Source organism: Penicillium expansum (genome assembly GCF_000769745.1).
Source record: "Penicillium expansum strain MD-8 chromosome Unknown contig192, whole genome shotgun sequence".
In the NCBI taxonomy this organism is placed as follows: domain Eukaryota; kingdom Fungi; phylum Ascomycota; class Eurotiomycetes; order Eurotiales; family Aspergillaceae; genus Penicillium; species Penicillium expansum.
This window is the reverse complement of record NW_015971404.1, coordinates 11757-25970: the sequence shown is the minus strand read 5'-3', so window position 1 is coordinate 25970 and position 14214 is coordinate 11757. Positions and strand designations below refer to the sequence as shown.

Here is a 14214-nt window from a genome sequence, read left to right as displayed (position 1 = left end):
TACTATCCTAGGGATTTTACGGCTATTATTATCTGCTAAACTAGGGAGTTTTATGTTGAAAGATCTAGCATAGATTCATGCCCCATCTATGTCGAGGCTTCGGGGGCTAAAAAAAAGCTGTGAGGCTTTCTGTTCAAAAGAATATGTGGTGTTTGTATAACCTTACGCTACGTTTTCGTCTACGAGATCATAAAATTGAGCAGTCCAGCGATTCCATTCGTCAAGGTAAAGTAAAAGAAAAGACCAAAGAAGGCCTATCGTCTCCCATGTGCAAAATGCAGGGAGGAAAGAGAATATAAAGGAAATACGTAACACGGTGTTGTTACAATCAGTCCAAATCGAACAATCGACAAAGAGAGAGGATACCCGATCCAAGTTTCACAGTCATTCAATAACAAGATTCACACCGAGAAGATATATAGAAGTAGAGATAAAGTTATCCACAACTATAAATCTAGCATCCAGGGCAAACATCTCAGTAAGCCAAGGCGCGGGCGTGCACCTTCTTGTCAGAGACAAGCCACTTCAGGGTGGAGCGGATAGTCTCGAGGAGCTTCTCGGCGCTCAGGGAGCTGAGGTAGGTGGAGTAGTCGCTGGAGCTGGAGGAAGAAGATCCAGAGCTGGAGCTGGAGCTAGCAGCAGCGGTGGGTGCAGCGGTAGCAGTGGCAGTGGCAGTGACAGTGGACTCGGTGTCATCATTACCGGAGGCGGGGGTGGAGCTCTGGGCAGACTGGCCGCTGGCGGTGGAGGTGATGGTGACGTCGGCGGGGGAGCTGGCAGTCTGTGTATCAGGCTCGTCAGTAACCTGAGGAGCAGAAGAAGCAGAAGCAGTGGCAGTGGCAGTCTCAGTGATGGTGGAAGCGGCCTCGGTGTACTCCTCAGTAGCGGTGGAGGTTGAGACAGCAGATGTGGGAGCAGATGAAGGAGTAGGGGTGCCAGTGGGGCTGTAGCTGGGACGGGCAGTGCGAGTGCGGGTGAGGTGGCGCGAGGAGCTCTGGATAGGAGAGGCACTCACGGTTGAGGCAGCAGTAGTAGCAGTAGTGGCAGCGGCGGTAGTGGCAGCAGCAGTGGTGGCAGCGGCGGTGGTCGAGGAAGAGCCAGATGTGGCACCAGTGTACAGAGCAGGACCGGGGATCTCGTAGGAGGCCAGCGAGGTGTAGATGCTGATCTCAATACCGGGGTCGGTGGCCTTGTAGAGCGCTGTGCCGAGGACGCCATCGGGAGCGTCGCTGCCGCCACCGGTGACCTTCAGGTTGAGACACTGGGGGTAGTTCTGGGCACCGTTGAGCTCGCCGGCAGAGTGGAGGGCAATGATCTCGTGACGGAGAACGTAGTTGCCAGCGGCGATAGTGCTGGGGATAGTGACAGTGGCGCTGTTGTTGTTGGAAATGAGCTCGTCGGTTGCCCATTTTCCGGGGACGTTGCTGTCGTCGATCAGACCGGCCTCGGCGATCTTGAAGAACTTGAGGGTGGTCTTGTCGACCGTGGAGCAGTCGCCATTGCAGTTGGCCATGTAGGTGATGACCGGGCCGTGGTGGCTCTCGGGCCACTCGGTCCACTGCAGCTCGACCTTGCCGCCGGCCTTGACCTCGGCGGAGAGGGCACCAGGAGTGGCCTCCTTGTGGCAAATGATGTCGGAGCTAGCGTAGCTGCTGCCGTCGATGAAGCCGAGATCGGTAGCCTTCTCAGACCATCCAATGTTGGCGGGCACCTCCGACATGTAGTTGTAGGTGTTCACGATGAAGCCGCCGTGGTAAGTGCCATCAACAACAGCACCCGACACGTAACCGTGACCAGCGACCATGGCGGCCGAGCTCAGCAGGAGACCAGCAATCTTTGAAATAGACATCTTGAAAAAGTTGGATAAAAACGCACAGCGTTTGGATGGAAAAGGATCGAAGTATCAAAAGATGATCGAGAAAAAGAATGAAAAGGGGACTTCAGTCAATGAAGTCAACCCAAAAAGAGAATGAATGGTACTAGACCTTGAAAATGAATGGAATGCAAAGGATAGATGAGAAATATCAAGTGGCCTGGATGCCAGGGCCTTATATATGTATGTTCCTCACAGCCATTATTCCCATTTCGACGGAAACGGCACACTCCGTTGCCAAGAAATACATATCACAGAGGGGATCAACAAGCTCGACGGAGGATTCTAGCATAGGGCATGGATTCCACTATGTGGGTGCGCCCATAGGTGGAGAATTGTGAGCGACCGAAACATCTGCATCTAGGAGGTGACAGATAAATGAAAAATGTGGTTTCTAAAGCGCCGGATGTTCCCAAGGCTGCACTAGCGCACAACCGTAATTTAGCTATGCTCTATCAGGGTCATCGAGGGCGGAGGGCGGAAGACTATAACTCGTATTTCTAGTGGAGCGTTGATCGTGGGCGGTTGTCTGTGACAGTCCGAGTTTCATCGAACCCCTTAAAGTGACGATACCTCCGCTCTTCCAAGCTAAGTGCTCATGTTTCCTGTTTCGGGGAAACCTCGTTGAATTCTGAGGCTTCAGGGGAACTTCGGAGAATCTAGTATTCTACAATACCTTTTGACAGGTCGATCGTCGACAGAGTACAACATAGAGTACGGAGTAGTCAGCAGTCTCCTACCCGTGGACGTTGAAAATGGAAATAGTGTCTATGTATATGACCAACTTCCTTTTCAATTCATCCGAGTTCATTTGAACAATCTTGCAGACTTCTAGCCATGGCCATTTGCCCCCTTCAAACGCTAGGGGTTGTTACTCCATCTCTGCGCTTAGAGAACTTGTTTTGAAACACTCCACCCTGCAGGTCCGTCTCCTGCATGATAGGGTCCAGAAGTCCACGAAAATCTCGAACGGTCCATACCTCAGCGCTTCTGTCAGATTTAAATTGCAGTATAAATTGCAGTATAAATTGCACAGGCGCTAAAACTACAAGGAACTCGTGGCATTGTTCAAACCACATGCAAATCACTTTTTTCTACTTCGTACTCCGTACTCCGTACAGTTGACGCTTCTCACCGCACCATCCTTTATCAATTAGATTGAGGGAACTTTTAACCAATTCGCTTCATTGACCTCGGGAAACATTTCTCAAAGTAACTGAACCGCCGTGAGCCTGATAATGAGCGGGAGGCTTCGATACGAGTCTAGATCAAATCTAGCCATTGCCCGCGAGGGACTAGATATCCAGGCCAGCTCGACTCCAGGGCGGATATCTTTGGCAGATGAAATCCTTATGGACAATCAAACAGTTGTTGTAAACTTGAAGCAGACAAAGCAGACAGATTATCCACTCTCTATGGAGGCTCTAACAATCGTGCCAAGCGCACCAACAGCCAGTGCTAGTGGGGTGGGGTACACCGGAAAGAATAGGTATCTTTTGTATGGAAACTACGTACAAAAGGTACATAAACGTAATATCCTCATCGCATCGATTTTTCGCAACTTTCAAACTATCTAAAAGAAAGATAAATAAACGAGATTATAATATGATTCTAGTCCAATTGGTCTACTACTAGGATTGATTCTAAATATATTATATAGAAGTGTAAAGACTACCTTGAAAAACATCGCATCTTACTGGTTATATATATTCAGTGTAACCTTGGAAAGTTGGATCATTCTCTTGCTGCAATCAGACTCGATAATTCTCATCAAATTGGATAATAAGTAATCAAGACTTAACCCACACTGTATATATCTTCGTATATCTTCTCTAACTAGTTTGAGGGTTAAGAAAACCGAGTTTATGATTACACATGTTATGGTTATGTACCTTTTGTATGTAGTTGCTATAGAAAAGATACCTAATATTTACAATTTGCCAACCAACACTAGGTATTAGTGAGCTTGCCACGATTATATGTTGTATGCCATGTTGAGAGGTGTCCGCAGCACAGCATTATCCAGGGTCTCTTGCCATGGCGAGTCCGACGATCACAGCCTTCAAGTGCATCATAACGCCATTTGCATTGGTGTGTTCTTAATATATCGCGGTATGCAACACACCTACAACTGATAGCTAGGCCTGCACGCAATCAAGAAGTGTTACTTCAACACAGCGAGGGTAGGACACAGCCGATAACCGGGTGCCACAATCTCCTCTACGAGACATGATGACCCGAAGTGTCTGTGTGCGCTTGGCACAGGCCTGCGTACGTTATCCTCCTCATGCACGAATGGAGTACTTCGTACTTTTTCGTCATTCCAGGGATGAAACGCCGGGGGTCAGTCCGAGGGGTGGTCCCTACATATGTACTATGTAGGAAGAAATCCGGTATCACAAAGTGTAAGGAAGTTGGTCATACAAAGTCTTCCAATCCTTCCAAGGACAAATTTGTAGAAACTCGTAGAACCAGACCTCAAAACCGGTAGTCAGACCCCTCGTCCCGCTTGTCAGACGGGAGAAGTAGGATCAGCAAATCAAAGCGATGGAAGATACGGGGAGGGTGGGCGTATAGTGTGTACTGTAATAGTCACCGCTTTGTGAGGCCTGAGGTGTCTATTTTAAACACAAATTGTTGTAGGGCTATGATTTGGGATGTAAGCATATCTAAAAGCACCAAAAAAAGTACAATCAATTTCAAATCAAATCAAATCAAACCTCTCAAATAAAATCTTATACTTCAGTCTCTCAACATTATATAATTTTCAAGTAAAGTCGTTGATTACATTTGTTGAGGTTCTGCCGGCCTGGATCGGCACTCACAGTTTTCCCGGTCCCCTTTCCTCCAGGATAACCCGCAAGGCAGTGACTTTCCCCAACACCTTCAAATCTCACCTTTCTCAGGGCCATGGTATCGGAGACTGGTCCTGGTTTAAACCGTGACAAGACTTGATTGTCATACTTTTGGATCCCTACCTTATTGAAATTCCTTTTAGACACGCGACCGAGTCATATTCAATTGTTGTGAAGGTGGCCGTTAACGGTTGAAATCGACTACGACTTACAAGAATCAAGAGGGGGGGAAAAACGAAGCATGGTATCAGCGCAGGCACCCTTTTCGCCCTCCTTTTCCGCCCTGGATCCTATCATAATGGACGACGACATGGACTTCTTGGACCCCACAAAACTCGAAATGTCAACTGAAAATGCTGGGGGAGACTTTGACGACCTATTCGCTCGAGCCACAACCTCCCGTCCGAATGGGGTCTCGGGGCCTTCGAAGCCATACCAGGAGCAAAACCCCCTGAGGCAAGTGTCGACTCTTGCCGCGGACTCGCCAGCCGAATCGCCAGATGATTCGGGTCGCAGTTCTTCCTCCGAATCGCCACGGAACCACCTGCGACAAACATCGATCGCTTCGACAAACTCCGCAGCGCATAGTGAGAATCCATTAGCTTCTACTAGTTACCCGTCGGAGGAATGGATGCGCCCGGAATTATCGTCAGTCAAGGAGGAATCGCCGTTCAACATCGATCCTTCTTTTCCTATGGATGGTGGTTTCTCTATGGACCCTGATCTGGAGGTCAGCAACAAGGCGATGGACGCAGCCTTTGATTTTGAAAGTGCAGCGAGTAGCCCTAGTCCATTGAAGACGGACAATGGATCACTCCCAAGACCCCAAAAGCGCTCGAAATCCCAACTCTGGAGTCCTTCGAGCAATCACGCTGGGCTGGAATCAATCGATGCTGTGCCTTCGGTTAGTCATTCGAACAGCGTTCTTATTTTCGCGTTGCTAACAAATCACAGGTTCATGCTCCCGGATCTCCATTCTTCGCCTTTGGACTCAACGGCCAATCGCCATACTCGACTGCAATGCCTCAAGATATGGATAGAGCCGCTCCGCAATGGGGCGGACATTCGCCTTCGTCACTTCTGGAAGAAAGCTTTGGGGGCATCAACATGAATCGCCAATCACCTCTCCACGCCTCCCTATCACCCGCCATGAACTTCGGCTCGCCGGCATCGTACCAATTCCCTGTCAACTTCGCCTCCTCCCCGGCCCAACCTCAAATGAACGCGCACTCTCTACAACCTGTTCTCACAGTGCATCCAACTTCCCTCAAATCTCGCGTTGAGACTCAAATTCCGATCCGATTGACCCTCTCCCCGCTACCTACCGGCGTCAAGAAACTCCGTCTTCCCTCGCACACCATCTCCAAACTCAAATTTCTTGCTCCTCCTGCCACCGAACCTACTCGCGATACCCTTCAATTGTACACAAGTCTGGTATGCACCAGCGCCATGCAAGACAGAGAAAAGATCAAGCGGGCATTTGCACGGACAAGGGGTGATCACTATCAAGCAACTTCGGATGACGAACGTCCGTTGGACGGAGGTGATGTGAAAATCTGCAGCGGGTGTATACAGCGAGAACGGAAACGTGCGTCACGAAAGAAGCAGAGGAAGCCCGAGGAAGATGAATTGTTTCAAAAGGATGAAGAGAAGCGTGTTATCGTCTTCAACACCAGCGAGATCAAGGAATGGACCGAACCGGCAAAGAACTCCAGCGGTGGCTACGGCGATAGATTATCGGTCCCACCAGGATCAATGCAAGTGGAACTGCCGATGCGGATTGCATGCTATTGCCGACACCAAAATGAGAAGCTCGGTTTCCAGGTTATCTTCACTGTGAAAGATCACTTGGACAACGTAGTCGCGCAGGCAATCACAAATTCGATTATGATAACCGACGACCACAAGACGCAGGCTCCATCCGCGCCTGCACCGACTGGCCCGTCGCCATCCCTCGCAGATGGGACACAAGTACCGGGAGTTGGAGTGTTTCCCTCGGGCCAAAACTCGGAGAACGGGCAAAACTCTCTCGGTGCACCTCAATCGCCAACTGATCTGCAGGGTCTTCAACAAAGGTTCAATTCACAATATCAGCTTACGCCTAGTTCATTTGCGGCACCGGGTTCAACTAACGGAGGGCATGTGCCTCAAACGTCTAGGAGCCTGTCTCGAGGGGCTTCCCCATCTGATTTCCAAGGCCCACAGAGCAAACGACGCAAACACAGCAGCTCTGGAAGGCTTCCATCAGAACTGACGATGACACGACTCGAAGCACCTCAGTCATCGGCATCAGCCATGAACAATGCTGCACAACTTGCGGCTGCTCGTGGATTCGCTTCACCAAGTGAACGGCCATTCGTGAACCCGTCCGCCATGTCAGGTCAATATGGAAATGGCCCGCCCACTCCCAACCAGAACAATGATAACAATCCATTCTTCAACCCGACCCCCGCCCAGCGACAAAGTTTGGATACCCTGGCCGGGGGAGCAGTGGCGTCAACACCCAACTCCACCCATCCCAGTCGCCCGGGAACACCAGGCGGCTCGAATCGCAACGGCTTCCATGATTCAAATATTCCCATGGGACTTGGTGCGAATTCCTCCAGCCAGGTTTGGCCGCCTCTCAACAATACCCCCAATCGATTGCCATCAGTGATTCACAAGTTGGTGCCTGCCGAGGGTTCCATCACAGGAGGTACTGAGGTTACGTTGTTGGGCAGCGGATTTTATCCTGGCATGGAGGTTGTTTTCGGTGATACCTTGGCTACTACAACCACATTCTGGGGTGACAAGTGCCTCAACTGCCTGACCCCTCCCGCTCTTCAACCAGGATTGGTGTCTGTGGTGTTCAAACATGAGCACCCGACATTCGGCCAAGTCCAGCAGTCTCAACCCCTCATCCCCAAACAGCAACTGTTCTTCCGCTATGTGGATGATCGTGAGCTTCAAATGTATCGCTTGGCACTGAACATTCTTGGTCAGAAATTGGGCAGCCAAGCGGATGCATTCCACACAGCGCAACAGATTATGGGAAGCGATCCAAACGCGTTCTTCAACATGCAGGCAGACATGCAAGGTAACTCCTCTGGGGGTCAGCAACGCCAAGTACCTGGTCTTGAAAATCAAGGCAAACTCGGTGATCTCGACTCCAAGATGCTGACGTACTTGGAATTCATCGACTTGGATGACAGTCCCCGGCCACCGCGGTATAACTCTCGCAGCACGACCGGCCAGAGTCTTCTTCACTTTGCGGCGTCTCTGGGACTGACAAGATTTGTTGCCGGTCTTTTGGCTCGAGGTGCAAACCCCGATGTGCAAGACAACACAGGCAATGCGCCAATGCATCTGGCCGCACTCAATGGCCATGCTCACATTGTCCACCGCTTGCGTCTGACGGGTGCCAATCCCAACGCTCGTAGCGTACGAGGTTTCACTGCCGCGGACCTAGCTACAACGCTTCCCGCGCACCAAGCTGCATTGCTTCCGTCTCGTAACTACCGGTCCCGCAGTGTTGGATCACTCACGTCGCGCCGCCGGCAAAGCAGCTCGGCTTCGCTTAGCTCGATGTGGGAGGTGTCTTCCGCCTCTGGATCTCTTGGCCATGCCGTTGATGATTCAGAGGACCTGGATGATTCAGAGGAGACTACTGACGATTCTGACTCGGAGCCTCTTCAATTCACCTCTTCTCGTCGTTCTAGTATGCACCAAGACGTCGGTCCGCCGATTATGGACAACAGCGAACAAACCGTCGCACCCGGAGATGCTCAAGGCTTCGCCCCGCCAGCACCTCTTATCGCGTGGCGTGACCAACTGGCTCTTCAAATCAATCAATTCCAGCAGAGCGTGGCTAATGCTTTCCCCAATCTCCCCAATCTCCCGGCTCTCCCCCCGATGCCTCCGATGCCCGCAATGCCCGCGATACCCGCGATGCCCGTCCTCCAAGACTACCAAGGGCAAGGAATGATGCGCCGAATAACCAACCTTGTCCCTCACCGACCTGCTGCTCGGGATGGCTGGTGGGATTACCTGAAGGGCACCTCCGCGCCCAATCCCAACCAACCACCTTCATACGATGAACTGTTCCCGCACCCTGATAATACCGATGAATCCGACATGAAGAAGTCCAGTCTGATCCGTGCTGCAACAGAGGCAGCTATCGACCAACACTTCGAAGCCCAGAGCAGTGCTGCTGCGGCCGCCGCTTCGGCATCGGCATCGGCATCCGCTTCCGCTTCCCTCGCTCAAGTCGAGAAGGACGATATGAAAGACATTACAATCGGGCGGAATGTCATCTCGCGCGAGCAACAAAAGCATCTCCGGGAGCAACAGGCTCGACGAATGAAGGGTCTAGGCAGCGACCGAAACCTTTACTTCATCTGGGTAAGTGAACAGACAAGCCCACCAGCTTATTTTCTTCTTCAGTCTAGTACATAGCTAACGCCATTTCTACAGATTCCTCTTCTTATTCTCGTTATTTGCGCCTGGGGTCGAAACTATGTCCCCGGGATTTGGCAGGGCGTCATGGACAGCTTTGAATTTGTGAAAGATCGCTATACACAGCCGGCTGTGGAACTGGGCATTTAGGGCATTTTCTTTTCTTTCTTTCTTTTTTTTTCTGGTCATATATTTCTATGGCGTTCTTCCTGAGCGAGTGAAGCTTCCCTATTATACGACGGACTAACTGTCGAGTTTCTTGTGTTTTTCTTATTTTTGTTCATAATGACGCGGTGTGACTATTTATTTAGAATCCGCATGATTGAATCTTACTGCCCTTCTTTCTATGTAATTTTTCGACTTTAACGATTGTCTCTGAGCTGTTGCTGTTGCACTTGCGTCGAAGATCGGCCAGCCACTTAGTATGCAATGCCAGACATACCTAATATGCATATGCGTGGTGTTATACATCCTCATGTTAGTTCACAAATAAAATTCATCAAATCTCTGTTTCCATAGCTCTTTGGGCGGACTATAGTGATACCACGCATGTACTAAACTACAATCAAAGGCCTATATCTCTCGCAAAACTCCTCGACAGCTTTAACAAACGCATCGAGAGCCGTGGTAGACATGACGATGTTCAAGGTGATTGTTCCTCGATTCTGCACCCAAAACCCTGCATTCACCATCTCCAACCAGAAAAGCTGCTTAAGATCCGTAGCCTCAACCGCAGCAACAGCATCTCGACAAGTAATCTGCTCCGCAGGAAGTCCTATCTTAGTGACGTGAACGCACATAAGAGAACCCTGGCCAGTAACACAGAACTTAGACCCCGCAAAGACCCGTTGCAAGCGCTGACGCAAGTCATCGCCTTGAGCATTGAACGATTGAATGACTTTAGCCGTATACACTTCAGAGAGTCCCGCATACCCAGAGTGCAGCATCAATGTGTTATTCTGGAATGTGCCAGAGTGTACCAAAGCCCCAGGCGTGAGAGGGTTGAAAACATCCATAATGTCTTGTCGGCCACCGAAAGCCCCGAATGGCAAGCCTCCGCCCAGATACTTGCCTAAAGTGATAAGATCTGGTTTAACCTCGAGCGTCTCTTTCAGTCCCCCCAGTGCCAACCGAGATGTCATCACCTCATCCAGAATCATCAACGCGCCTGCTTTCTCGCTCTCCTCGCGAATTGTTCGTAGGAACTCGGGCGATGCAGAAATGAACCCGCCAGATCCCTGGATCCCCTCCAGAATGACAGCGGCGATATCACTATTCTGGGAAAACGCTTCCTGGACACCTTTGGAATCGTTGTACTGCAGTAGTATCCAATCCGCCTGGTCGATGTTGTTTTCCGCGATGCTATCTCCAAAGGACAGCACGCTGCCATGATAAGCTCCGCGGAAGACAATGATCTTACGACGGTTGGTGAATTTCCGAGCTGCAGCAAGACAATGTATGTTTGCCTCTGTTCCTGAGTTTGTGAATCGAACTCGTTCAAGTTTGAACCGCTCACAGAGCAATGAAGCATAGCGCTGCTCGTAGATATTCGTCGCTCCCAGATTCAGCCCCACATTCTGAATGGTATCTGTCAACACCTTTTGCAGCGTTGGGTGAGAGTGTCCAAATAGTCCTGCGGACAACTCGCCGACAAGATCAAAATACCTGGAAAATAGTGTTAATCAACACGTTCTGGAGGGCCAGATTAATGTATTTACTTGTTCCCATCCTCGTCCCACAATTCCGAACCTTCGCCCTTGCGCATGAAAACCGGGAATGGTGCTGTGTGCAGCAGAGTGCGGGTATTTCCTCCCGGTAAGCTTTCGAGCGATAGCTTATGCAGGCGTCGGGATTCGGGGTGGCGCTCAATAAATTGAGTCACGGCATCGTGGAGAGCTGCGTCCATTTTCAAAAATAGAGATTGAATTATTTGTTCAAAAGTCCATGGGATGATGTGTACGATGGTTTGTATAACTGAGCGGGGAAATCTAATGTCTGGGATTTGTAAATTGTCCGTCTTTGAATGGTAACTTTGATAGGTATGTTATCAAGCCCACTACTATATCATGATATAGAATTCTTTCCCAATGGAGCAAGTCTAGCCATTATGAACTTCATTGGGTGTGAGTCAAGAGAGGGGTATATTAGTGAATCCCTTATCATCCCACTAATATCACCGAGGCAGATAGATCTAAATCGGAACCACGCGGATTTATAAGATACACTTAGGTATGACAAAAAAAGATAGATTTTATCTCTGATCATATATAGAAGAGTGTCTTGCACGAAGTATGCTTTTTACCCCCTTTTTTCAAAGGCTATACATATAAATGTCGATCTGTACATTTTAAGGCGTTTTCACTTATATCTAGACATGTCACATAACGTACTTGCTAAGAATTAAGCACTCTAGGAACGTCATCTTACCTAACGCTATATTATATAATCTCAATATCTCTAGTATAGATACTACTTTATTAAGATACACTATAAACTAAGATTTAGATATTATATACGACTATAACTAGCTAAGCCCAATTACCGAACTAGTTAATACGTAATATACCCCTTATTCGAGAAAAGGATTATCGTATTCTATAGAAGAAATAGCTTTATTAGTAAAGCTTGGGCAAGAACAGAATCTTACTTAGCCGGAGGTAATAAGACAGTTTGTATAGAAATTCGCTGGGAGGAGTAAAGGGTCTATATAACATTCTGCATCTGCTTGCCACGACTCGCGTTATTGACGACCACAAACTACCCTGCACTTGCGTGCATAAACCGCCTCACCGTTTCTTCCCCTCATCATGAGTCTCGGTTTGAAACCAAAAAAATATATAACAACATGTCGAATGTGGTCAGTCACCTATATATCTAACAATATAGATTTATTTGGATCGGTTCCATGCTCATAATTGACAAAAATCTGTGGTACGATAAATGGATGGTATAGATCAAATGATATGTATTTCTCCAACGAGCAAAATGACAGAAAATCTACTATTCGACCAATCTGGGTAGACATAATGACTAACTGAAATACACACTCTTGTATGGTATTGTCCATAGTGCCGGTCCGTGGATATCCCGGGTGAAGGTACCCGGTTTTGATCTATATACTCGGACAGTCAACACTTAAAGAAAAAGCTCACACCAATCCACAATATTGATGAAATCCCCCCTGTAGCTTCTGTCTTGATCCGTACGAGACCACCTTTCAAAGGCACTGGGAGTAGTAAGGGTTCTGCTTAGAGCAGGTGGTACCACTCTCACAAGCAGTGGAGCCAGTCCAGTACATGCCACCGCACTGGCCGTAGTGCTTAGAGGCCTCTCCAGTAGTGTCGGGCTTGGCGGTGTTGGGCTTGGCGGTGGTCTTAGTGGGGGCAGACGAAGAAGAAGACGACGACGACGACGGGGTAGAGGCAGTGCCACTGACGAAGTACTTCTTGAGGATGGGCAAGTAGGTCGAGTAAGCAGGGCCGCTTTTTGGCTCCAAGCTATACATGTAAGATCCCCATATAGGACCTGCAGCCCACCACTCGGCACCTGTCCAGACATCGCTGTTCTCAGATAGGTAGGAGAGCATATCTTCGACAGTAGCTTCACAGTTAGAGTTCACGCCGCCAGCGAACTCGCCAAGGAAGCCCTTCTTGTTATTGCTCTTCAACCAGGCGGTGGCAGACTGGAGACGCTCCTTGCCGATAGTGGCACTGACGCAAGACTCGGAGGTACCGGAACTATCGGTGTCAAGGTACTGGTGCATCTCGTAGACGATCTTATTATGGGGGTCGGTAAGGGCCTTAAGGTTATCGTTGTCGGTGGTCCAAGACCAGGCACCACTGTAGCCGTTACCTTCGACAAAGATATACTGGCTAGTAGCGCCAGCGGCACGGATTCCGTCAATTGCAGCCTGGTTTAAGTTTAGGACTAGGGTCTGGTCGATATTATGGTACTCGTTGTCTAGGGGGACGATATTAATAAAAGATTCAATAGTTCAAGTTTTACGATCGGGTAATAGCTTACTGGTATCGAAGATAACCTTCTCGTTAGAGCGAAATTCCGCAGCCACGGTCTTCCAGAAGGTCTTGAAATCGGAGGTCGAGGTGATGATATTGCCATGGCTATGTAGAGTATTAGTATGAAACAAACACAGGAAGCTCAAGTTTTAGTATACTTACTATCTTCCATAGTTATGAGGATCAATAACGACATAGGCACCGCTATCGGTCACAAACTTGACAGTCTATAGAACGGAACAATTAGACCTCTAGGGGAAAATCAATGACCACGAGAGATATCACGTACAGACTTAAGGCCAGCCAGGTAAGTGGCATCCAGGCTACCGGCAATGCCATTTTGCACCAGACGCTCCATTAAGAAGGGCACACGGAAGATGTTCATGCCGGCATCTCTTAGGATCTGAACCTCGGAAGTCTTAGGCCAGGAGTAATCTTGGCCCGCAGTACCGGGAATTTTGCTGGTGGCGAATTCAGCACCAGACTCGCTCACACCAAACCAAGTGAACCCATTAGCACGCTTCTCAAGATTAGCGCGCTGCTCGGTAGGAACAGTGTCTTTTCCTAGGGGGTGTGCGTAGGCCACGGCAGCAGCGCTGGCAGCCAAAACAATGTTGCTGAACTTCATTGCGAAGTGTAAAAGAGAGTATCGAGCTTGACGAAAAAGAATGTGATGGAATCAAAGTAAGAGAGTGAAAATCCAAAGACCAGCCTTGAAGTTTGAATGAAAGAGAATGAACGTATACACAAAGCACGAATAAACCCTACGGAAGCCGTCTTTTATATAGCCATACTCGGCTCAGAGACCTCGAATAGCGCTTGTTATACTCCGTACGGAGTTGACTTACAAAGAATCCAAGGCAGAACACGGAGTGGTTTCACTTTGGAGGTTACTCGGCCCGGGATGCCGGTTCCCTTCTAGATGGTGGGTCTCTTCACCACCCAAGGGGCCGAATCAAACGGTCGAATTTCCCCAAAGCCATTGGTTCAAGCTTCACTTGCAGAATCAGCTAACCAGTCTTGGGTGTAGTGGCCG

General features: G+C 49.1%; 4 protein-coding genes across 4 annotated transcripts; 1 reads left to right on the top strand and 3 right to left on the bottom strand.

Annotated features, from left to right (window-relative positions):
• Nucleotides 1-475: 475 nt before the first annotated feature.
• Nucleotides 476-1849, bottom strand: PEX2_059920 (AA9 family lytic polysaccharide monooxygenase; the record flags this gene model as incomplete). Its single annotated transcript, XM_016743265.1, has 1 exon — nt 476-1849. The coding sequence occupies one exon, from the start codon at nt 1847-1849 to the stop codon at nt 476-478; it is 1374 nt and encodes a 457-aa protein (XP_016595987.1).
• A 3177-nt stretch (nt 1850-5026) lies between these two features.
• On the top strand, nt 5027-9312 carry PEX2_059910 (putative membrane-tethered transcription factor (SPT23); the record flags this gene model as incomplete). Its single annotated transcript, XM_016743264.1, has 3 exons — nt 5027-5632; nt 5683-9108; nt 9181-9312. 3 exons carry the CDS (start codon nt 5027-5029, stop codon nt 9310-9312), a joined length of 4164 nt encoding a protein of 1387 aa, XP_016595986.1.
• A 404-nt stretch (nt 9313-9716) lies between these two features.
• PEX2_059900 (aspartate aminotransferase family protein) lies at nt 9717-11068 on the bottom strand (the record flags this gene model as incomplete). Its single annotated transcript, XM_016743263.1, has 2 exons — nt 9717-10827; nt 10881-11068. The coding sequence occupies 2 exons, from the start codon at nt 11066-11068 to the stop codon at nt 9717-9719; spliced, it is 1299 nt and encodes a 432-aa protein (XP_016595985.1).
• A 1311-nt stretch (nt 11069-12379) lies between these two features.
• PEX2_059890 (Glycoside hydrolase, superfamily) lies at nt 12380-13806 on the bottom strand (the record flags this gene model as incomplete). Its single annotated transcript, XM_016743262.1, has 4 exons — nt 12380-13122; nt 13186-13283; nt 13341-13405; nt 13468-13806. 4 exons carry the CDS (start codon nt 13804-13806, stop codon nt 12380-12382), a joined length of 1245 nt encoding a protein of 414 aa, XP_016595984.1.
• Between the last annotated feature and the right edge of the window lie 408 nt (nt 13807-14214).